This window comes from Spodoptera frugiperda, chromosome 30, assembly GCF_023101765.2.
Source record: "Spodoptera frugiperda isolate SF20-4 chromosome 30, AGI-APGP_CSIRO_Sfru_2.0, whole genome shotgun sequence".
Classification (NCBI taxonomy): domain Eukaryota; kingdom Metazoa; phylum Arthropoda; class Insecta; order Lepidoptera; family Noctuidae; genus Spodoptera; species Spodoptera frugiperda.
This window is the reverse complement of record NC_064241.1, coordinates 840,836-867,181: the sequence shown is the minus strand read 5'-3', so window position 1 is coordinate 867,181 and position 26,346 is coordinate 840,836. Positions and strand designations below refer to the sequence as shown.

The window sequence follows — 26,346 nt, the reverse complement described above, 5'->3', positions numbered from 1 at the left end:
AATGTGTTAAAAATAAACAGTTTTATGTATGCATTTTGACTAAATTCGTTACTTTGTTTGTAGAAATTATGAATGGATTTTTAATTTCAAATTATCTTAGAATATTTGGTAATAGACACAGAAAAAGTCAAAATCAAAGCATTTATTTCATATTATCCTCAATTAGACACATTTGAAACGTCAAATTGAATTGTTCGTCAGTCTGTCCGTTAGTACTTTTTAAATAGATTCACTCTTTTTTAAATTGGACTTAAAATATGATTATTCAAAAGATTCCTGTTTTAAAAGTAGAAACACCACGTAGCTACCCTTCAGCCAAACAACGGGTATTCTGAAATATATTATTTAGAGGTAAATACATATGTTTGTTCACAAAAAATACGAAAACAAGTTAATCTCCTGAGCAAAGTCATTGTGTGTGCAAGCCGCGCGTCATGGCCGCTTTAACGAGTCTAACCCAATTTTCTCAACTTAAGTAGAACATTTTGTTTTCCTACACAAACATACGTATAATCGACTTTTTTGATACAACCCTCGGTGGGAGGCTTGTTGCGAATCATGGAAGAAATGACGAATGAAATGGTAAACATTTTGTAACAATCCATCGTTATATGTTTGTTTAAATAAGTCTAAATTGGGAAAATGTGTTCTAAAAGCATGTTGGATAAAATGAGGCTAAAGGTCTTTGAATTCATGAAATCATTTTAAAATATTTGTTTTACATTTTAAGTCAGAAAAATAGTCTGTAAAAATAGAATTATCTAGTTTTCACTAGATACTCGGAAACCTATTAACACCCCCGTTGTGCACATTTTATAGTATGTACTAATTAAACCTGATTTCAATATTTGATCTTAGACAAAGTCAAATTTCAAAAAGCCACCAGACCCGTGCAAATGGAACCCAGTAGGACTGATGGCTGATCCGGAGCTGCGGACTACCTAGTGGCTTTACCGGGGCTCCGGCTCGAAAAACAGGATTAAGAACGGGGTGGTTTTTAGTCAGTAAGAGTCTGACACTCCTCTTGCCTCGCCCAAGGCGGTAGAAGTTATTGAATGATATTCCCTCCTCAAAAAAGTCAAATGAATGTTGACATTTTATAACACACTAAGATTCAATAAAAAAGTTTATGAAATGAACGTAAACTGTTACATCTAGACATCAGAATATGTTTATAGTTGTACGAAGAGAAACATATTTGCTCTCCACATTTCGATTTGTATACAAATTGATTTTATATTGAATTTGTAAACGTGTGCACTAGAGACGTATCGAGTGCTATATAATCATGAACATATCTAACGTAACAGCAATACATAATATATGATTGATTTTCGATTCACGGTTGATTTGCCGTGTCTCTAGAATGAAGATAGTTTTCGTTGTAGAAAATTTTTTTGATAAAATCGGCAGTTTATTTTTTAATATATTGCTTATAGGTAGGCGTGATCTATAGTGCATATTATTATTAAACATTACGCAAGAGATATCTTACTAATATTATAAATGCGAAAGTTCGTGAGTTTGTAAGTATGTTTGTTACTCAATCACGTCAAAACTGCTGAAGATATTGGGATGAAATTTGGAACAGGGGTAGATTATGGTTTGGAATAACACATAGGCTACTTATTATGCAACAGGAACGCGGGCGAAGCCGCTGGCTGAAGCTAGTACCAATAAACAAAATTTAAGTAAATAGATAATTTAAAGTAAGTTCATTAGGTTAATTTTGCTTTAAACTTCATTTCTCCTTTTACTCAGATCCCTCTTACTCAAGTTTCTTTGGATGTCAGTAACACTTAAATAGTCCACAGTATAATTTTCTTGCTCTTGACAGAAGTGACAGAACCAACTGTTGTATTCAGCGCACCCATCTATGAAACAGTTGAGGTCAATAACCTTAAGTCTTCATCTGTACTATGATTTTATAATTTCATCCTTCAAAGGGTTAACATAGTCGTATTTAAAAGAAAACAATATGCAAATCTAAAGGACCTCAATTTTTTTCTAATAATATATTATTCTATGGAGACGATCACTTTCCTGTATCAAATATAAACCCTTTTTTCAGGGTGAAATCCTCTAATGACTTCTCCCACCTTGGGTGAGGCAGTGTCAAACTCTTACTGACTAAAATCCACCCCATTCCTACTCCTGCTTTTCGAGCCGGAACCCCGGTATACCCGCTAGGTAGTCCGCAGCTCCGCATCAAATTAGACCTATGTCAGTTTCCGAGCCATAAATTTATCTATGCAAAAATCACGTCACTTCCAATCTGCTCGCTCTTGCGTCAATGAGGGACAAACAATTCTTTCTTTTAGGTATATTTTTGGTACTTTTCTGTCTTAAAATAAACTTGACGTTGTTGTTTTCCTAGAAAGATTAACTTAATAGACTCATAATGACTGAAAGTCAAAACTTCGATGGTTATATTTAGATTTTCGGTTTCGAAAATTGATAGTGTATGGGACAATCCCATACACTGTAAATTTTGTACTTAATGTGTGATAATAGGCTCACCCTAAAGGGGACTTAGTTGATTGGCGAAAAAAAAATTACGTCGGTAACTGGAGTTACGCGCCCATCGCGCTCTCTGCCTAGAATCACGCGCACTTATTTTTTCTCCGCCGGTGACAACGGCACACGCGACACTGTTGGCATGTAAGACTTGTTTGTCAACGCTTGCGCAGGTGTTGGGTTCGAATCGGGTTGATGCAAAAACAGTGATACATATCACGCTTACTGTGTCACACTCCAGACATGCAACATTGTAAGCTAACGTAGATTTCAGACTCGGCTTTCAGGGAGGTGGTAATGAGTTATGTCAGTGTAAGTTATGTTATGAGTTCAGTGTTAATATTGTGTCAAAATTAAGTGGGATTACACATGTTTGAGTAAATGTAACGCGTGGTGTATAGGTGTGTCAGTTAATTGCCGAGACTGATACCATTAAAGTATTATGTTAATTGCAGCGCGGTGCCAACCCTACACGCCGGCCGAGGTGAATAGGGTTGGCGATACTCAATAATACTTTTTTTATCGTTTCGCAATTTTTTGAGGAATTTTACCTGTGATTAACGAAATAAATCTAAAAAGAGGGTTATTGTATTTGTGTTGTTTCAAATTAATTTCAGCTAAATAAGTAATCAAACCTAATGTTGAACATTATACTACTTATACTTACATTATACTACTATTTATATTTAAACTTACAAAAAAGACAGAGTATTCAAATTAAATAACATACTCGGAACTCTTAAAATGCTAACAAGTTTAAATAAATACATGAATCTTAAAAAGTTTCATTCACACACCTAGAAGCATTTTCATGAAAAATCTTTTCAAAATAGTTTTATTCAATGTAAGCAGATTTTATTCATACACGGGACAGTATTCCCAGACATCTTTCTTGAAACATGTTCAACATGCATGAATTTCGAGAGAGGATCCAGGGAATTTTCTGTTTCAATATTGTGTGGCAACCCTATTAAACCGCATCCCGATCTCGCAGCGAGCCTCGCCAAATGCACTCAGTTATGTAAGCCCTAGTAAGTGGCTTTCCCCGATATCCGACAGCGCTGCAAAGCGCTTTATGCTGGATTTATTATGGACTATTTTTTTGAAGTTCCATATTCTTTGTTCCATAAGGGTTCAAATGGACTCTGTTATTTCACAGTATGTTTGACTAGTAGAAGGCTGTATGTCTCATGACCAGTTATATAACAATAGGTAGAAAAGAAACTTTTAAAAATAACTTTTATAATGGGAGCCGCCTTCTATTTTTTGACCGGCCCAATATTTTTAAGCTAGGTAATATCCCTAAAAGCTTTTCCTAAGTCTGAAAAATACTATGGTGAAAACTCTACTTCTTATACCAAGACTAATTAGTACGGGTAATCACATACAAACAATAATTTTTGCCTTTTTCCGGGAAGTGGTACAGGTACCTATGTATTACATGGGTCTTATATATAACATAAATGGTGAAAAGTGGGTGTGCATTGTATAGTGGCATCAGGCGTAATGTGCACACCTTCTGCCTACACCTTCGGGGATAAAAGACGTGACGTTACGTGGTACAGGATACTTTATTTGCTAGCCTGACTCACAATTACTGTTCTCTTTTTAAAGTTATTTGTTCCGTGTTTGTAAAAAAACACAATTTAAATTATACGAGTACAAGGCTAACGTCACAATCGAAGTTTTTAGGAAGTTTGGTTTTGATAACTTTGATGTTAACCTTAAGTTATAAAGTCGGAGGTTCAGTTTATGGGGCCATTTTACACAAATTGTAGCCGCAGGCTTTCTATGGGAAAGTTTCACTTTGAAATAAATGGAGTAAAAGTGTGTTCTTAAGTGTTCGTTGTTGTGGAAATTATTTTCGAAAGTTACAATATTTATCACTGGAAATGACGTACGACGATGCGATTGAATGCACTCGAAAACTAGGTCAATAGATTTATAATTTACAGCGCACCTAGGAAAAATTCACAAAAACTTTACAATTTATATATAATTAGTTTAAGTATATATTTTTAAAAACTTATGCAAGAACTTTTATTGTGAAAAATTAAAAACTTGCTGTCACTTAATTAATATTTTTTTTTTAAAATAAAGTTAACTTTCATTTTAAACTACTAACCAAAAAACTTAAAAAACATGTTAATATTCAATTCTTTACGAAATTATAACATTAAACTCGGGTTAAATAACAAAATATTTACTTTGAAGGAGAGAGAACATTTAAAATTCTAAAATATATATTTTACAAGGTAAAGTTATCAAAGAGCTCCCGTGATTTACTTCGTAAAACATGTAATATGAGTGTGTTTAATACGAGTGCGTTCACTTGCCTCTAGCTGTCACTTCTAGGAATATAACTGTTTGATCTTTGTACGGTCGAGTACGCTTTAATAGTTACTGTTTCCCTTATACGTGGAAAGTAACATATAACATAACTGCTATGTTTTATCCACTACCTACATTTATGTTTAAATTACTATATATATAGTTTCTGCTACGAATTTACCGAGTAAACCATTCATTCGTGTATTCTCAAAAACTTTATAGTTTACCGCGTTTCCGTGGGATAAAAATTCAGTTCACCCAAATCAGCTCATACCCTGTCCGTATTCCAAATTTCATCGAAATCCGTTCAGTAGTTTCAGCGTGATTGACGGACAAACATCCAAACCAACAAACTATTATTTTTAATTAATATTTTTACATACATACATAACGTCACGCCTTTTTATCCCCGAAGGGGTAGGCAGAGGTGCACATTACGGCATGTAAAGCCGCTATACAATATACACCAATTTTTAACCATTTGTGCTTTAAGTCCCACATAATAGGGGGTGAGCCTATTGCCATATCCTCGACTGGATTAATATTTTTGTAAAGGAAGGAAAGAAGAAGAACCAATATACGGTACCTAATTTTACCGTTGTCAACTATTGTTATGAAAGTTCTTATGATTACCATATAACTATGGCTACCAACTTACTTATATAAAAACTTTATTCACTATGTTACACTGAAGTATCCTTCTTATACTTTAAACACTAAGACTCAATTTCCTAAATCAAGTTTCTCGACCAACTAGCAATTTATTTACTACGCTTTTGGTTGACTTGTATTTTCTTAGAAAATGTAAATGTGTCCCGAACGAAGTATTCAGGTGTAGAATTGAATTGCATCTTGTATATTACCGTCTCGCTGCTTATTCGGAGCGAGAGGAATCTCACGCTTTCTTTAAGTTTATGTATGATACAGGATTTTGTAAAGTTTAGTTTCTTTAGTTATGTCAGAGGTGTATTTTTATTAGAGTCTGTGATTTATGTGCATTTTTTGGTCCGAAGTTTTAACTTGGATTTAATGGTAAATATTTTCAATTTTATCTTTGAATCGAATTATATTGGGCCATGCAATTGTAATATACAGGGCGCATATGTATGGGACCGTCTGTAGTGTCCGTTCTAGTCGGCCTGTGGTCTACATCGACCAGATTGGCGATATATTAAATTAAGACGAATTAAAGGTACCTTTAAAGAGGTATGTAAGATTCGTAACAATTGGCGTTCCATAATCTCTGCTAATCTCTATGGAAGACAGGCGTAAGGTCATGTATGTATGCACATATGTAGTGAAGTAACCACAAGACTGCTGCCAACCAATAGATCTTGGGTTTAATTCCCAGGTTGGGCAAATCAGTAAATGATAAGTCACATATTACTTTGAAACTAATAACATGTACAAGAGTGTTTTTTGTTTTGTTTTCATTGGCCATATTTTATATCTATCCAACAAATTGCTATTATAGGCATAATAGTTATAAGAGATACGTTTAGAAATTGGTACACATAGAAATCAATTTTTTGTCGAAACCAATATATGTTTTATGTATTGAAAGCCAAATATATTTCAGGTTTTATACGCACTAGCCAACGTTTATGTTCTAAAACCTTTTCCCAATATTAATAAATGGTCGGCAGTTTACTCTCGATTCCGTACCTAACTTTTAACATTCACTGGGACTAGAGATGTACCAACCGCATGTTTTTAAAGTACACAATATGTTAGTTGGTTATTTACACAGAAATTTAGAAAAAGAGAGGGAAGAAAAGGTAAGTCAGACACACCTAAAAACTTAAAGAAAAATAGGTCAGAATTACCTTCTTTTAATCATAATTTTTATCCAGTAAGGTATCTCAACCCCATCATACCTTATAACAAAGTAAATTCATTTGGTTTACAAAACAAAAAATAAACTAAATTATAATAAAACTATAAATACTTTAAACATAAAAAAAATCCATAAATAGAGAGTCTTTGCTAATTTCACCAATTATCTTTTAATTGGTGATTCTTCTACTGGTAGTTTCAATTAGCAATTAAATAAAAGGATACCATTTCAAAGCTGATTCCAAGACCATTTACCTACCTAAGACTAACAACCACTAAACAACATAAGAAAAAGCCTACTAAAACATAATGAGAACAAATAAAGATAATGTAGCTTCACTATCGTTTAGCTTAGAGGTTCAATTTTATGTTCCATCCTTTCTTTTAGTACGTACTTATCTTTTTTTTTCATTTCACCTTCGGAAACAATAATAATTCTAATTCAACTGAAGGCTGAAGAACTTTTCGGAAAAAATGGAGTAGGGTCAACGTGGAAACGGACAGTTACGAATTTGTAAATTGTTTACAAAACGGTTACTACTTTAATGTACGATACATAAATACGATCGGTTTATATTCGGTTAAGTTTTTATTATTCGGAGAGATAATATAAGAGTTTTTTTTTAAACGTTGCCCCTCTCTAATATTTTCTCCTGTGTCGTAGGTGCATTTACAAACATACAATTTCACATACACATGACATCTAGAGTCAAAACAACAATTTGTGACACACAGAGAGTTGCCCTGTTTGGGAATCGAACCAACACGTTATGCGGCAACCGATTGCTCAGCCACCGCACCAACCGTGCAGTCAAAGTGTTCAATTACGAAAAAATATATTTATAAACGAAGTAAACACGAGGCAATCATATTTATTATGCTAATCACACTCAATCGTCGCCTAATATTCATTACAATTCATCACAATTCATAATCTCTGACATTGTGAAACCTTGTGCAAAAACACAAAATGTCAGGCCATCACGAAATGAACGACAATTCATTTTAATCCTAGATTAACGAGGGTTAAAGTCCATTTTACCTGGGCGTTAAACTGTGCGGCCGTGTCGCGGTGTGCTCGCTGCTCACCCGGTGTGTCCACCTGTCAACCTGCCCAGCTTCGTAACATCTACTGTTCTATTGTTTACTGGCCAAATACCTAATTTATCATGTTTGTTGTGTTCTCTATCTTGATTTATGTATAAACTTGCTTTAGTTCGTAATTTTGCTGGGTTGTGGTTATATCTTTAAATAATCAACAAATATGTAGTCTTATACAGTCCTATCTTAAAACCAAAATTTTTTGAACCTTTTCTTACTCTTACTGTAGAATGGTAAACCATTCAGTTGTTTATGTGAAAGAGTAAGTTAGAATTGGAACAAGTAATACATAAAAATAGATTTTATAATAAACTATTATTTGTGTGGTTATAATTGTATGGTCATCAAGAATAAGAGTGTGTACGCAAAATCAGATTGATCTGTCGTCAGGAAGGGGGAGAAATTGCAATTACTAAATTCGACCAAAACAAATAAACTGACTAATAGTTTAAGCGAAATAAAACCGTTTAACATCATAGGTTGCTTTTTGTCTTATACACGCGACCAAAAGTGATGGTAGCACCTAGTTATTAAGTGAATCAAGTAAAAAGGAGAGTCAAGACTTCTACATCAGTGACGAAAGAATGTACAACTAATAGTCATGCTTCACTGTGGTTACTAACTAATTATTTGGCACGTTTGTGGCTTGGCCACGGTTTGGTCCTTACTTAAAGTAGATATATCACCTGTCGGTTGTACCCGACACTAGACGACGTAGGGCAGATTAGCGCAGCCTGCCCAGACACTGCCTGCCTGTGTAGACCCGCGGACTCCCCGAGCGGACACGCCGCCGACTTGTATGTAGCTCACTCGGGGTGTAAACTCCGATACCGCGATACAGGACGCTGCTCTTACTTGTGCTAATTTGGTTTTTATTAATACGTAATAAGGTCCAAGTGTCTGGCATGTTTCGGTCGAGAGGGGAGTCGACAGTGTGATCTGTTTGAATGGCGATCCTGACCAGTTCGTACTTGTACACAAAGGGTGCTGAGTTCGAATCTCGGATAAACGCGGGCTTCTTTTTGTGGAATCAAGTTTTTTGATCAAGGTTTTTCTCATCATCATCATCTAATCTGGGTTGAACAGTAAATTAGTCACTAAAAAGATAAAAATACAGTATTTTTATATGTGCACATTCAGTCTTTTGTTTCCATCTCACATAGAGAAATAATTCCGTATCCCTCTTAATCTTTATCAATAAAATTCATATTTAAGCCGTTGTTTCTGTGCTCGATCTCATAAATTACCATAATATCAACATTGTCCTGAAGCTGATAACTGCCTAAGAAGTAAATATTCAATCAATAGTAATTTAGACCCTTTTTTTTTTTTTTTTTTTTTTTTGAGGGTGGAAAATCATCCAATGACTTCTCCCGCCTTGGGCGAGGCGAGAGGGAGTGTCAGACTCTTACTGACTAAAAACCACCCCGTTCCTACTCCTGCCCGTCGAGCCGGAGCCCCGGTAAACCCGCTAGGTAGTCCGCAGCTCCGGATTAGGCATCAGCCCTACTGGGCCCCATCTGTGGTGGTCTGATGGCTCTTTGAGGCGCGCGCAGAACGCGACGCGCCGCACGCACGGGTCTGGTTCTGGTCGGGCGGCGAGCTACCCTTGCTCACCGTCCGCAGACCCGCACTTACGGTGGCCGGAGATCGTCGCGCGATCCCCGACGCCCGGAGTGTCTCTCGCGACGGCTGGGGCGTGAGGAGGTTCGTTCTCTCACGCGCCCCGCCTCCTCCTTAGCTAGCATGACTGCTTCGCAGAAGGAGGAGACGGCATCCCAGTCCCCCTCGCTCCGCACCATGGCTTGTATCAGTGCCGGACGCGAGAGGGCGCCGTCGCCGACCACATCCCTGAGGACACGGCGGTGCTCAGCCCACGCAGGGCAGACCGCAAGCGTATGTTCCACCGTGTCCTCCGGGCGGTCTTCGCAGTGATGACACCCGGGCGTTTCCTCCCGCCCAATCAGAAACAGGAACCTACCGAAGCTTCCATGTCCGGTAAGCACCTGCGTCAGGCGGTAGGTGAGGACGCCGTGGCGCCTCTCTAGCCACTCCTCAAAGAGGGGACTTACCGCTGCAATGACAGCGAGCCCAGCCCTTGGTTGCGACAGTCGCTGCTGCCATTCCGCCATGAGATCGCGCCGGAGCTCATCCCGCCACGCATTAATCTGGCGCGGCAGTGGAGTTTCGCCCCGGCGACGCGCGTCGGCGCGCAAACTAAAGACGCGCGCGAGCACCTTCGCCTCCAAATCCCACGGCGGGAGTCCGGCAAGGAGGTTGGCCGCCTCTCCGGAGATCGTGCGATATCCGCGGATCACTCGAATGGCCATGACCCTCTGGGACGTGAGCAGCGCCCGAGCTGGCCGCCGCATCAGGTTCGGCGCCCACACAGGGGCTCCGTAGAGGGCCATGGATCGCACGATACCCGCGTACAACCTCCGGCAGGAGGCATTTGGCCCCCCGAGGTTAGGCAGGAGCCGCTTAAGCGCAGCCCCCGTCCGTTCCAACTTAGGAGCCAAACGTCGGAAATGCTCCACGAAGTTCCATCGACTGTCGAGGACGAGTCCTAGGTACTTCATCGTCGTCTCGACGCCGATGGTAACCCCTCCTGCCGTTATTTGGGACCCATCCGGAGGTGGCGCGTTTCCGCGGCCATGAAAACACATGGCCTCGGACTTGTGGAGCGCCACCTCGAGTCCCAATTGCCGGATCCTTGCAACGACCGTCGCAACCGCTCTCGCCATTAAATTGGCCGCCGCCTGGTGCGACCTCCCGTGCGCTAGCACCAGCGTGTCGTCGGCGTAGCAGACTACGCTGACACCGTTCGGGAGGTCGGTGCGCAGCACCCAGTCGTAACCGATGTTCCACAGGAGCGGCCCCAAAACCGAACCCTGTGGAACACCGCGCGACATCTCTCGCCGGTTCCACACACCTTGGTGACCGGGGTAGGTGACGAACCTATCCGTCAGGTAGGCCTCGATAACACGACGGAGATAGGTAGGCACCCGGTGGTACCGGAGTGCCTCCAGTATGCAGCTCCAGGGTAGGGAATTGAAAGCGTTGGCGATGTCCAGAGACACCGCCACAACGACCCCACCCCTGGACACTGCATTCCCCGTCGTGAGGTCTCTTACGCGCATGATGGCGTCCACCGTGGAGCGCCCTCTGCGGAAGCCGAACTGTCCATCCGCGAGGTCCGGCCCGAATCCAGACAGGTGCGCGACGAGGCGGTTTGAAATGATCCTTTCGAAGACTTTTCCCACCTCGTCGAGCAGCACAATGGGCCGGTATGCGGACGGAGAGTCCGCAGGGCGCCCCGGCTTCTTCACGAGGACCAGTTTTCCCGTCTTCCACTGAAGTGGGAACTGGCCCCTCTCCAAGCATGCGCTGTAGAGACCTAATAATCGAGGCCCGAGAGCCTCTGAGGCCAGGACCCACGCCTTGCCATGCAGGCCATCGGGTCCTGGGGCGGTGTTCTTGGCGCCCATCCGGCGCACCGCCGCTCTCATTTCTGCCTCGGTCACCTCCGGAACGATGTCGTCGTCGTCGTCGCTATGGCCCGCATTGGGCACCGCAGGGGGCGGAGTCATGGATGGAGGGGTGAAGCCCCTCCGTAGTCGGGGGAACAAGGCGCCGACCACCTCTTCCACGATTTCTGGCCGGAGACTCTGAGTCAGCGGGGGAGCCCAGGTGCGGAGCTTATCGCGCACCATCCGATAGGGGCGCCCCCATGGATCTCTGTTCAGAGTCTCCAGCATCTCCCGGCGGGCTTCCTCTTTAGCCCGCCAAATCTCCGCTTTTAGGGCGGCCTTTGCCGCCTTGTACCCCTCGTACAACTCCGCCTCTCTTACCTCCGCGTCTGGAGCGCGGATACGGAGCCTGCGGTGCCTGGTGTACCGGCGTCGCGCAGTAACGCACGTACTGCGTAGAGCAGCCAACTCTTGCGACCACCAGTACACCTGGCGCTTGCGCTGACCTGGCCGGACCCGGGGCATCGCCACGTCACATATTTTGGACATGGCGTCCTGGAGCCATCTTGCTTCCTCATCGACGTCGGCAGGCCTGTCTGGTGGTATCACCCAGGCCTGCACGATTGCGGCTTCCAGGAAAAGCTCCCGGTCCAGCTGTCTTAGCGCCCAACGCGGGCCACATGGGGCCTGTCTGACTGGCGGGTCCGCGGACTCGGCGGAGACGTTGAACCGGATGTACCGGTGGTCAGAAAACGTCTCCACCTCCTCCATAACGCGCCAGTCAACGACACGCGGTGACAGAGCAGGGCTGGCGAACGAGATGTCCACCACCGATTCACCCTGCATCCGCACACACGTGGGGACAGAACCCCGGTTCAGGACGACTAGGCCTGTCTCCAGAGCCCAGTCTTCCACCATCCTACCCCGAACGTCGGTCAACCGGGAACCCCAAGCCAAGTTCTTGGCATTGAAGTCCCCGAGGACAAGCACGGGGAGGGAACGGAACCCGACGACGACGTCAACCAACTCCCTCAGGGAGTTGTGGAACTCGACGAGAGTTCGGTTCGGAGAGAAATACACGCCCACCACAGCGATCTCTCCGAACCGTGCTGCGACACAACCCCGGCCTCTCTGAGCGCTCTCGAGAGTCGGGGTACCGGCGGCGGCCGACGAGATGATGGTCACCGAGCCGTCCAAGTCCGCAACCCAGTGATCCCTGGGCGGGACGAAATACGGCTCGGAGACCACAGCGACATTTATTGACCACTGCGCCATGCTCTGGAGTAGAAGGTCCTGAGCGGCGGCGCAGTGGTTGATATTCGCCTGGAGGAGGCGGAATGGAGTCATTACTGACAATCCATCACGACCTCCTCCCTGGCGGCATTACGGCTGGCGGTGGCCGCGGCGGCGGCAGCAGTGGCGACTGCGGCGGCGGCGGTGGCGGAAACGACGGGGGCGGCGGAGGGCCTACCCTTACCCCTGGGTTTGGTAGGCGGAGAGCAGGCCTTGCTCCCGGCCCGGTGATTGGCCGGCTTGCCAGCCGCCGCACATGCGTCGCAGTGCAGCGGGGCGGTGCACGAGCCGGCCCTATGACCGGGCTGACCGCAGCGGAAGCAGCGGTCGCTGCGGTCAACCTCCGAGGTGCATTTAACGCTCACGTGGTGGCCCACGTGGCAGCGGTAGCACCTCAGAGGCCGGGCCTCGAGCAGCTTGACCTGCGCCGAGACCCACCCCACCAGGAGCCTTCTGCCCTCCTTAATCTTTTTGGCCGCTGTCACGGGGCAGCTTACCACCACCGTGCGCAGCCCCGAGTTGTCCGGACGGATGGTGCCTGCCTGGTAATTTAGACCCTGCAATTGAAACCTCCTACTCAAAAAATTAGAAGTTCTGATATTATCAAAAAAGGGAGTCAAATGTTCTACTTCAGTGGGGGCAAGTTTCTCGGTTGTAGGCGACATTTGGTCAGTGAGTCACTGACTATCACAATGTGTATGTATGGTGAGGATGTTCCACCAATCGGTTTGTACCCGACACTAGACGACGTAGGGCAGATTAGCGCAGCCTGCCCAGACACTGCCTGCCTGTGTAGACCCGCGGACTCCCCGAGCGGACACGACGCCGACTTGTATGTAGCTCACTCGGGGTGTAAACTCCGATACCGCGATACAGGACGCTGCTCTTACTTGTGCTAATTTGGTTTTTATTAATACGTAATAAGGTCCAAGTGTGTAGCATGTTTCAATCGAGAGGGGAGCGAACAGTGTGATCTGTTTGAATGGCGATCCTGACCAGTTTCACAGGTGTATAAAAGGGTACCGAATTCGAATCTCGGACAATCACTGGCTCTTTTTGTGAATTCAAGATTTTTAGTGATGGTTTTTCTCGCAAGATATTTAATTTTCACCGGTAAATACGTTTGAGAAGACAAAATTTTTACCCCAAATTAAAAAAAAAATGGTTTAAGAGTGTATACTTTGAAAACTTAATATGTTTTTCTTCAAAGAATAAATATTTATAAAACCTAAATAAAGTTAAGCTGTCCAACCAACGGACTTGACCAACGGACTAACCCTAACCTTTCCCTTGTCATATCGGATTACCATCACACCATTACAAGAACACAGTATGGACGAACAGGGAGTGCATCTACGTATACAATTTTGTTAATATATCTTCTGCGTATTTCGCAAATCCCTGTTGAATTTATTTGGCGTACAATATACCTACACCTTTTTTTTTTTTTTTTTGAGGGGGAAAATCATCCAATTACTTCTCCCGCCTTGGGTGAGGCGGGAGGGAGTGTCAGACTCTTACTGACTAAAAACCACCCCGTTCCATCTCCTGCTTTGAGCTGGAGCCCCGGTAACCTTTTACGTTGTCCGCAGCTCCGGATATACCTACACCTATATACATAATTTCCTACATTATAAAAATATTATTGTATATATAAAAAGTGTAAAAGCTGAATCGTACTCATGCAAAAAGGAAGTCAAATGTTCTACATCAGTGGGGTTGAGGTTCAGAATCTAAGTTTATTAAGTAGTAAGTGAGTGAGTTTAGATCAGACATATCTCTGATTATTTTATCACAGTTCACAGTGTGTGGCGAGGATGTTCCACCAGTCGGTTAGTACCCGACACTAGACGACGTAGGGCAGATTAGCGCAGCCTGCCCAGACACTGCCTGCCTGTGTAGACCCGCGGACTCCCCGAGCGGACACGCCGCCGACTTGTATGTAGCTCACTCGGGGTGTAAACTCCGATACCGCGATACAGGACGCTGCTCTTACTTGTGCTAATTTGGTTTTTATTAATACGTAATAAGGTCCAAGTGTGTAGCATGTTTCGGTCGAGAGGGGAGCGGACACTGTGATCTGGTTGAATGGCAATCCTGACCAGTTCGTACAGGTGCACAAAGGGTGTTGAGTTCGAATCTCGGTCAAACGCGGGCTTCTTTTTGTGGAATCAAGTTTTTTGATCAAGGTTTTTCTCATCATCATCGTCTAATCTGGGTTAGACAAACAATTAGTCACTAAAAAGATAAAAATACAGCATTTTTATATGTGCACATTCAGTCTTTTGTTTCTATCCCACACAAAGAAACGTTATCCCTCTATTTAGCTTTATCAATACAATTCACATTTAAGCCCTTGCTTCTGTGCTGGATCTTCGTAAATTACCAAAATATCAACATTGTCCTGAAGCTGATAACTACCTACGAATTAAATATTTAATCAATACTAATCTAACACACTTTGCAATGGAAACCTCCTACTAAAAAAGTTAGAAGTTCTTATGTTATCAAAAAAGGGGAGTCAAATGTTCTACTTCAGTGGGGGCAAGTTTCTCGGTTGTAGGCGACATTTGGTCAGTGAGTCACTGACTATCACAACTCACAGTGTGTATGGCGAGGATGTTCCACCAGTCGGTTTGTACCCGACACTAGACGACGTAGGGCAGATTAGTGCAGCCTGCCCAGACACTGCCTGCCTGTGTAGACCCGCGGACTCCCCGAGCGGACACCACGCCGACTTGTATGTAGCTCACTCGGGGTGGAAACTCCGATACCGCGATACAGGACGCTGCTCTTACTTGTGCTAATTTGGTCTTTATTAATACGTAATAAGGTCCAAGGGCAGCATGTTTCAATGGAAAGGGGAATCTGAATAACTCACCCTACTTGTTCAACAGATGAATTGGTACTGAGTTCGATCCTTAGACACTCTAGCGTCCATGGATACTATAGTATCCAAAGTGACTCTGTTTAACTCCCTCTAGTTTAAAATACGGTCTTGTTTGGTGAGTTTTGACTGATTATCTATACAGCTGAATAAATTGTTCGACGAAAAAATAAGACATGGCGTTGTAATATGCTTTGACAAACAAAATATAAATTTTTAAAGTTAGTTGACTCGTTTTTGAAGTGTTTTTGTGAGTTCCAACAATTATGTCGTAAATACTACAGTTTTGTTTAATTTATCTTGCAAGTGATACATCAAAATAAACTAGAAGATTTGTGCTTTACGATATGTACAAATATCACAGTTTTAGCTTATAAATCTAGTCTAATTTTAACGATTGTTGTTTCGAAAAAAATGGCCGGTCTGGTGTTGGCCACTTTTAGTTTTGTTTATACATATTTTACATACTTTGCATTACAATAGCATATAAAATATCGAAATACATTTCGTAATAAGCAAAATAATACATTTTTCAAAGAGAAATATACTAAATTCATTGAAGATTCCATAATAATGTCAATGTGTTCCTCAGGTTTTTTGATGTGTAAAATTACGAGTAGTGTTTTCTTTCGATTTAATCATATATACATCAAAAGAAAGGGTAATGAGTCTAGTTTGTTGTAAAAATATTTTATTGATAAAATATGCAATAGTTGTGCCGTATATTCTAAAAAGGTAGAAATAATTCTGTTTTTTTTTCTGTGTTTCATGTTTAACCCGTTATTTTAAAGATTAACTAAAGATTTAAAAAAATCGTTAAGATTGATCAGTATTCTTCAATCTTTTTTTGGTATTCTTTTCTTTATTCTAGGCATTACGGTTCAGTAGCTATATAGGTTTTTTGTTACGACGAACTTGCGAGTCGCGCGCGGTTCGGATGCCGTGCGCGGCTGGACGTTAGAGTGGTTAGATGGAGCAGATTACTCTTTTTGTGATTTTAAAATTTTTGCAAGACCTTTTTTTACTTTTTTTTTGGTACGTTTGAAAATGTTGTGTAATATATTTTAAAGTAAATGAATTTATATGACAATTTAGTCCACATTGTAATTGCAAAACAGTATGACACCAGAAATTATATACACATAGATAAGTGAAGAGTAATGTCCCCTTATTTACATAAAGATGTCTCTAAGTAGATAAGTCAGTTCCGAGCAAAATGGACGCAAGCCTGGTTATCTTACCAGTTAAATTAATTCTACCTTCAAATCTTATCACAAAATGAAAGAAAGTTTCTTCGTAAAAAGTTCGCTGGAATGGAAATTTTCTTTTGAAAAATTTAATGTTAGGCGAAGCGAGGATAGGTCACTATTTGTTGTGACGTAAATTGAATTATTTAAATTTTAGTTTGGTCTAATTTATTGTGACGTTAAGACTAGTCTGTATAGAGATGGAAAAAATGAGTTCAGTTTTATATTAATTGTGTTATTTGTATCTCTTGTACTTAAAGATTTTTTTTATAATAAAGGCTCTTTGTTGGATTTGCGTATCTAGGTATAGGTATGAAATGAAATGGAATTTTGTTTTATTCTAAAAGACTTTTGAAATATAAACAAATAAAGAAATAATAATCTGTCAGTCTGTTAGACGCTCGTTCCAAACTGTGGCTTCGAATGGAGAAGAACAAGAAAGAGACTCCATTGATTATTCTTTAAAAAATGGTCGATGAATAAATAAAAATCAAATAAGGCACTTTATCCAGTATATCAGTTACAGAAAATTAATTCGAAAACTCATATTATATCTACCAATGTTCCTTTCATGGGCAGATTTCATCCGAGTAAATATGTATTTAAATACCAACCTTGTTTACCAGTGCACTGTATCAATATCTCTCTGTATTGACCTTTCGTCCACCAGAGCGATGATTTCACCGCAGCCAGCGATGCGTGCTCTTAATAAATACTGCCAGTGAATGCATACCTTTACAATCGAGTACACGAGTATCGAGTTTGCAATATCGAGATTGTGAACAAATTGATTTGTTGATTATTTATCGTTGTTCAGTCGTCCTAAAAGGACATATAGCGACCAGATTGGCGATATAGTAAAGAAGAGCCAAATTAAAAGTACCTTTAATCGACGAGCATGTATAAAAAACTGATGGTTGTTGATGAAGCGAAAGAGGTATGTAAGTAACACCCCACCGTCAAACCGCTAAACCGGTTTTATAGAAGATTGTTTTAGATAGATGTTCTATCTCTTTTATAATAATTAATAAAAAAATAAGGTTCATAGCAATTGGCTTTCCATTGTCTCTGTCTACCCCCATGGGAGACAGGCGTGTGGTTATGTATGTATGTATGATTATCATTGTGTTGATGCAAATAATTTCATTTGCGATAGTAAGGAGGTGATAACGTATTTTAATTTAAAATTGGACTATAGAATACCAAATTAAATATCCTTTCACCTGACCCTAACCCCATCAATATTGGGGTCACCATTGAATCGAAACTGGTTTAATCTGGATTTCAATACTTATGCAAAACAGCTACCGTCTAGCAACACCCTTTACACCATATAGAAAATAAACAGCATCATGAATATCGACGGATTCTAATTAATTATTTTCCGAAACAAGACTTTAATTAAATATCTAAACCTTTTGAAATCTGATGAAGGGATTAGCTATGAAGTTTACATTATTAGTCAGTTTGTAAGTTGTAATAACAAGGTAAGGGAGGGAAAGTCGGGAGGTTCTTGTTTGAAGGTCAAGCACTCCGGTCGACGGCAGCTCAATTAATATTCTTACAGTTAATATCGCCTGAATTATGTAAAGTAGCCGGTAATTGTACACCGGCGCGACGCTGCCTCTAACTGATTATAGCTCAAGTAGACTTTGCTAGGATAAGTGTTAAGATTGGCGAAATACCTTTTTTATAGAGAGTCCTGAGTATTATTTTTTTTCAAGTGTGAAATCCTGTAGTTTTAAGAACGTTTCGGCATCTCGAGATTGCTGTCCATTTTGTTATGGTATAAGCCGGTAAACGAAGTGACGGATTACCAGATGGTAAGCAGTCGCCGACGCCCATGGTCACCTGAATGACCAGAAGCGTAACTAGTGCGTTGCGGGCTTTTGGGGGTTAGGAATTTAAGGGTTGTGCTGCAAATGCTGCTAATTGACTAGAAACAGTATTTGGGACTAGTAAGCATTACGAGGTCTCATTTTCATACCCGTGTTAGTAATAATCTTATTGAGTTCTGTGAAGTCTGAAAATCTACAAATAAACATACATACATAACTTCACGCCTATCTCCCATGGTGGTAGGCAGAGACAATAGACCGCCAATTGCTACGATTCTTACATAACTCTTTCGCTTCATCAACAGTATACAAATAAAAACTACATAATAAACAAATTTGATACACCACATTAAAAAAAATCAAATACGAAAAAAAAATCAATTTTAAACCGTAAACACGAAATATCACGTAAACGTAAACACTTGACAACGTAGACAGTTATAAGTACGTTAAAAGTGATTCTATTATGTGTTGTCACGTAAACCGTAACGATTACACGTCGGCTCGGGTGACGCGTCAGTCGTGTCACGCTAATGTAGGCTTAACACGTTTCCTACACGATTCATCTTTGATAGGAAAGGAGAAGGGGACTTTTGGGCCCAGCAGTTAACTAGTTGAAATGTATATTAAAAAAACCGTCATATTTTTCTAAGGGAAATCACAAAATATGGTACCTTGTTTCTATCTAGGAAGCGAGAAAACTTAAATTAAGTTGTGTAATAATGTTTGTAAAATAATGTATGTATAACGTACTCTGTGATTTAAACTTCTTAAAACACTTCTGTCTGACATCAGTCAGTCACCGATTGACAGATGACACTCGTTCGTTGTGTTTCGTTCTGAGTGCGCACGTATTTTCCATGTTTTATTGTTAAACCCCACACCTCGGCTTTATAAAGTACTTTTGACGGATCTTGCATCTCTAAATTACCTGACTCTCTATTTTGGACAACTGTTTAAGCCTATCAATCGGATATTGACGACATGGATCGCTGTGTAAATTGTACGATTGCGACTGGTCGCAGTAACTCTATTGGCAGAAGAGTCTTGGAAGAAGTGGCGATTTTATCAGTTATTCGTCAGTGGCGTGCATCTCAGCCTGTATAATATGGTTACCATTATCTCAATTGGGAAAGATACCAAGAAAATATACGTACCCCGCCCCCTACACAATTCTTAGATGACATTCTCCTAATTATTGAAGATGAATAATACATATTTTTTTATACTAATATTGGTGTTTTATTTATATATCCTCCTGTCCCTTTTTTAGTTTTTAAAAGATTAGTGCCTACTGCGTCTAAGGGCCTATGCACACCACGTTTTTTAAACGCGCCGTCGACGCGCGTTTGTAGCGATACAGACGCGATACGCACGCAAGTTAGACGCAGCCTGTGGACCTTTGCACACCTGACGCACGTGTGTAGCGATACAGACACGCTCCTTGCTTAAAACCATAACACAACCAAAACTATTCAAAAGTATTTCGTAAAAAACACATAAAAACTGCAATGTTATAATATAACCTCACTTTTACTACATTAGGTACATATAACTTGATTCCTGGATAGCCAAATTTCACCAAATTTTCAGTGAGGCCTTGTTATTATATCCTCTTACAAATAAGGCTAGTTTATTTCAGATAACACCTGGGCCCAGAAATGTATGGAGAAGTCCCCTTCTCCTTTAAATCGTGATTGCCTTTTGAAGGCTTAATCTTATGTTTGTGACCTATTTATGAAATTAGGTAATCTTTCTGTCACGTCGACTCGTTGGCTTATCTTTTATGTATTAGGTAAGGTATAAAGGCGTCTGGGGGTATTGTTTATAATACACCCAAACGTCTATTAATATGTTTCTTATCGTCATGACTACAAAAATCAGATTTATTGGTATTTAATTTAGATACATAAATAATTTGATTGTGTTATTTATTTCTTAAGAAACGGGATAAATATTTACAAAGTCCCATTTTAAATCTGAATCGGTACGGTAATGTCGTGTTTTTTATAATATAGGTTTTTAATACCAAAATTTTTATAATGAGTCTCTTAATACTTTTAGCATAAGTTCTTTATCCTATCTTTAAAAAAAATGTTGCCTCACACTAGGATTTTCTCTTGTGTCGTGGATGCATTTACAAACATACAAGTTCACATACACATGACACCCAGATACGAAATATCAATTTGTGGATCACACAAAGAGTTGCTCGGTGCAGGAATATCCACTACACGTTACACGGCAGCCACCACGCCAACCGATCAGTCAAAGTTAAAGGATAAGATGTATAATCTTAAGTTATGTAATTAAAGGCCAATGTCTATTAGAATAGTTCATTACACTTTACACGAAGTCTATTAGAAGCGGGTCTGAGACACATTACTTAGGGACCTCGAGGTAGACGCAATCATGTCTCAAAACTTAGATTTACATACGACATACGAGTAATAATGTCATCTCCACAAGGCCTTGAAGCTATCAGAATTATAATCCAATACCTATCGCCCTAGGGAACTTAGTTTAAACTTCGAGTCTAGATTGTGTAAGCAGTTATGTCTTAAATACATATAAACTCCTGAACACGTTAATTGAGTTTAAAATTTGAACCTCACACGCCCCTAATTAACCTCAGTTAAATAAAACTTTTACGGATTAGCGTGGTGTAAACTGACTGTTATAAAGTGAAGATTTCTTTAATTAAAATATTAATCAAGTGTTAATTGAAAATGTTACTTGGAACGTATTAGCTTAAGATATTATTTTATTCCGAAGTAGATGGAAACTTGGGATTTTAATTATGAAAAATGTGTGTCAAGTCTGTAAGTTTGTGATAAGAGGGGATTATTTTTAACACCAGCTGTGTGCCGCGGTTTTATTAGTTTTTATACTTTTTATAGCGATAGAAAATACAACTTTCTGTATTTTTTTACTCCAGGAGGTACTTACCTACCTGATATTATAAAAACACACAAACAGGAATAAGTCTTTGCAATTGGATAAATACTGTATAAGTGGATGATGAGTACTGATCGATATGTTCTAATAAGTTAAAAGGTAACTCCTTTTAGCACCAAGTGTAGTATAGGAGTGACCTCATTTAAATAAATCCACGAAATATTCTTTCAGAGTGTTTAAAAAATATACTGACATTATTCCACATTCAACCAAAACATAACAACCTTTATAACACAATATGCCCATTATTTTAAAACGTCTACAGCAAAAACGAAATCCAACCCAACACACAATAAAAAAGAAAATTCACTACATTTCAAGCGAAATGGTATTTTATAACAACTTATATTTGGATTTTCGTTTCACCTCGACTGGTGGCGTGTCTTGTAAATCACACGAGTATAATACAGCCATTCCAATCACCTGTTACCAATCTCTACCTCTACCATGAGTTTAAAGCTATAATATTTGTCGATACTCGATAGTGATGACATCAATGTCTCATATACCAAATTTTACAACGCCAATTATGAAATGGGATGGTTTATTTCATGGGACAAGCCCGCCACAGTCTTCCGAAACCGCTGCAACTCCTGTAAGCCAGGATCGACAGTAGAGACAACCATGGAAACATCGGAACACTGAACTTCGGCAAAGTCGTCAGGACATGAATGACTGTCTTGGATCCTGCAACGAAGTATATTAGTAATCAGAAGATATTATTAGGGGAGAAGAAAATGGAATGAGATAGTTATGGAACTCCAATCATTGGATCAAACCCTTAATCCAGAATCTTCAAAACCCTCAAAAGGCAGGCAACTCGCAACTCCTCTGGTGTTGCTAACATCAGGTGACCCGTCTGCTCAAATTTTATTACATAAAGAAAAAAAATCCATGTCTAAAATGCCATATGTCATACCAAAGTCTTCGGTATCGAGTATCAACGACACTTTAACAACTCATAGTAGAGGTACTAAAGTTTGTAGCTTTGTAATGTAGCCACAGACTGAAATATAGCCTTATTTCAGGCGGTACCAACAGTGTCAGGCTCACAGTGGTACTGAAGTGCTGAACGAAGGCTGTGCCACACGTACCGAGTGATATTTTCAAATTGAAAAACTAAAATCTAGATTGTGTACTGAAAATGTGTTTCAAAAGTTTACATGGCAAGGTTATGGCTGAATCTTAATGTTCTGTTCACATGTAAGGGGTTTTAGACACTTTTTAGTTTGTTGTTTTAGATACCATACGATTCTATTTTTTATCTTTTAAATAAAACGCGTCCCCACACTAGGATTTTATCCTGTGTCGTAGGTGCGTTTACAAACATATAAGTTCACATACACATGACACCCAGACCCGAAACAACAAGTTGTGGATCACACAAGGAGTTGCTCCGTGCGGGAATCGAACCCGCTACACGTTGCGCGGCAGCCGGTCTCCCAGCCACCGCGCTAACCGGCTCTATATGAAAAGGTATTCCTTTATGTTACTAGCCAAACAATCGTGTTATTTGTCGCTCTCGCTTTTCTAGTAATTTAACGGAACATTTACTTGATTAAAATGGCTAAATAATTGACACGCTTCCTACATTGGCCTTTCATCCCATTTACCTAAATTGCTGTTGTGTTATCTGACGGTCCGGTCAGCATTGCTAAAGTTCGCTAGCGTTCGCTCATCCTCGCTAGGATTCGCTTAGCTTCGTTCGGATTCGCTTAGCCTCGTTCGGCTTCGCTTGGCTTCGTTCCCAACGCTCACGTAGCTTTATCGTTTGACGTACTAAAAAGATCTAATGACGAAACTTTCCTCAAAGTTCTCGGCTCAACGGCTCGACAGTAAAATCCAGAATCAAGATGTAATTCAGTCCGAAATTACTCAATTAAATATAAATGGATGCTCTATCTATAGTTTCAAGATGTTTTATCTTATAGCTGGGTTTAGGATGAAGCTCCTTGACATAAGGGATTATACGAATAAAAGTATTATTGCGTACTATTTGGTTTTTCAATCATTTGTTGTCTTTTGTAATAAAAATGTAAAGACAGAGAAGTTTAATCACGCCGATGTTTTATTAAAAACTACAGCATTTTTTATTTATCTTTCTTATCTAGACTTTTGCCTTCAAAAAGGTGAGTTAGGTAAGAAAATTGCTTATATATAGCTTATACCTAGTTATTTACTTCCAAATTCCTCTCATGCGATGTCGAACAAGCTCTAGCATCATATTTCTTTCTAAATTGAGCCGAGGATAAGCGCTTGTTACACAATAACTTATCATTACAACAATCTCCTTCAATTTCCACAACAAATATCGAAGAAAAAATCTCGTCAGCAAAGGCTTTGCTTGAAAAAACCAGACGTTGACGTCACGTCAAGCCAATTGATGAACATGAATAGTAATTTGTTGACGTGAGCTGACGTCACGTCAAGTGGCGAGTTAAACCAATTAGGGACAGGCGACAACGTGTATGTTTAGCGAGAACATCACTTGGGACTGACGGCTGACGTACTAACATTTCTACTGCAAAAAACAATCCTATTGCAACGGAATAAAGGTGTTAGTTTTACTATGTAACTTGACGCCCGTTTGATGACTTTGTCGGCCAAATCCTTGTATATGGCTTCATGTGTAATTAGGTTGTGTGTGGATAATGATAGGGCCTGACTTTCAGTGGGGAACGAAGGTTTCTTCACATAAATTTCAACCCGTTTGATTATCTTTGTAATAGGCGGGTGAAAGTAGAGTTGGTAAAACTTTAGGGAACGCTTAGGTTTATTTTATTTATTTATTTATTTATTGATTTACATCAGGCAACGAAGGCCCATATTAATACAATAATACTATACTAAAACATAAAATACTATAAATACATAATTATGATATTAATTATTAAGGTCACACGATGTGACGATGCGTGGCGTCGTATTACGCTGCTCGGTGTCACGTAGCCTGCCTCGAAAACGTCGGTATATGACACCCTTCGGCCAAAATTCTGCCTTGAGGAACTTCTCGAGATGTTGAGTTGGAACTCGCACCACAAACGACTTGAAGTTGGTATTTTGACGCGGTTCCAACCTTACGACCCTCAAGGTCCAGTTGGTCTTCACCTTCACATACTCCACGATGTCCTCAACCTTCGTGGTGTGGTGTAGTCGGGACACATACAGCAGCATCGTAGGCACAGCTGGACGCAGCAGCATGTTTGGTCCGGTCAGTCCAGTACCGCACTGATTGCGAGAAGTAGGCTTCTTCTTCTTCTTTTGAACTTTGATGAAGCCATCCTCATCACACTCAGGCTTTCCTGGACAGCGCTGTACCGGAATCCTTGATACGGATTCACAGCGCCGGTTCTGCTTACCCCTTTTTGGCTGCTTAGGTAGCGTAGCAGCTGTCGTGTTTGCGGCAGCAATTGCGGCGTAAGCTACTTTGGGGGTCGACGTAGCTTCGCGTGACGTGTTCTCTGCACGTGGAGAGACACGAGGAGCGGCGGGGCACGGTGCATCGACCTCATTATTTGCACTAGGCGATGAGTTCAGTTTCGCCGATGCAAAACTGCTGACTGAAACGTTTTGCGCCCCGCGACGTGTGTTCACGTTGGCTTCGTCTTGAGACCTACTTTCCGAAACAGCATTGCGTAACAACACTATCTCGGCACGCAGTTCCTGGATGGTAGCATCAGACGACTCCAACTTGCACTGCATCTGGGCCAGGCTTGACTTCAACGATGTAATATCTTTCAGCAGCCTGGTGACATCTACGTGGTCGAAAGTGACGGGCGGCAACTTATGTAGCTCCTTCGCTACAAAAGTCGGAACGTCGTCAGGGTCGGTCGCCTTCATAAAGGTGATGATGTCTTGGACGCTTTTATCCGTACCATCTCTCCTCCTCGATGGCATTTGGTCCAGCTTCCCAGTCGTTTGGAAGAGCAGCATCTTGCCTTTGCTGATCTCGTCTTCCTTGAAGTTCGACTTGCAAATCTGCATGATGCTGACCTCGTCCATGGTGTCGATAGCATTTTGTATGAATGCCAACAGCTCGTTTGCGATAAGTTGTTGTGAACTCATTGCGAAATATCGGGCAGCGACTTACGCCGCGACCTTTGCGTACAACTGCAACACGTCCGTACTCGAGCGCGCATCGCACAACACACGGTTTAATTTCCATTAAATAGGTGGCTTATTACAAGACATACACACGACAACCAGCCATTGAGAGACGAATAGCAGCATGCTTTAAAGTTTTGATGACGTAACCATGTTCCCCATGCGATCAGTTAATGAGGGAAGACGCATTTGTTCAGCATTGGATGTTTTTCAACTGATGATGATAAGGTTATCGCTCGTCTATATATTTCACCCTAAATCCAATAATACATTACCTAATCTTAACTGAGATCTACTGCTACGTCTACAATTACTAGATTTTAGATAAAGACTAAGCGTAGTTACTACTGAACGTAGTTAGACGTTAGATGTTAGTTCTACAGTGTTGTCTTTCTTTACTAGTTCGACCTAACGACAATTTAAGACCGTGGTTCAATCAGACGGAACAATTTAACCGTCCGTCCGTTCGTTGAAAGCAATAATCACGAGCAATTCTTACAAATCGTTGCACTCGATTACAATTACCTACTTTATTGTTTTTTATTTGTTTTGTACTACGTTTTACGTAGGTATTCTACAACATAGAAATAGAAAAACATGGTAAATATCCCGTTTCAAGTTCTAATACTAGCGTTAGTGACCATGTCAGTTTAAAAACTTATATTCTACAACAGTTTTCTTTATAAATAAGCAACAACTATTCTGAACCAGTGTACACCCGAAACACCAAAGAATCGGGATAGGAATCGGGGATTGGGAAGGGT

General features: G+C 40.8%; 3 protein-coding genes across 4 annotated transcripts in view; 1 reads left to right on the top strand and 2 right to left on the bottom strand.

Moving 5' to 3' along the window:
- Positions 1 to 26,346, bottom strand: part of LOC118269546 (glutathione S-transferase 1) — a 278,820-nt gene that overhangs the window by 128,720 nt on the left and 123,754 nt on the right. The window lies entirely within an intron of this gene.
- The window catches only part of LOC118269532 (uncharacterized), a 193,447-nt gene that overhangs the window by 74,525 nt on the left and 92,576 nt on the right, over positions 1 to 26,346 (top strand). The window lies entirely within an intron of this gene.
- On the bottom strand, positions 24,257 to 25,621 carry LOC118271422 (uncharacterized). The gene has a single exon (XM_050706982.1). It carries the CDS (start codon positions 25,541 to 25,543, stop codon positions 24,362 to 24,364), a length of 1,182 nt encoding a protein of 393 aa, XP_050562939.1. The 5' UTR covers positions 25,544 to 25,621; the 3' UTR covers positions 24,257 to 24,361.

What these genes read in the sequence shown, in the direction of transcription:
- LOC118271422 (XM_050706982.1), bottom strand. Translation starts at nt 25,543, where the DNA reads ATGAGTTCACAACAACTTATCGCAAACGAGCTGTTGGCATTCATACAA.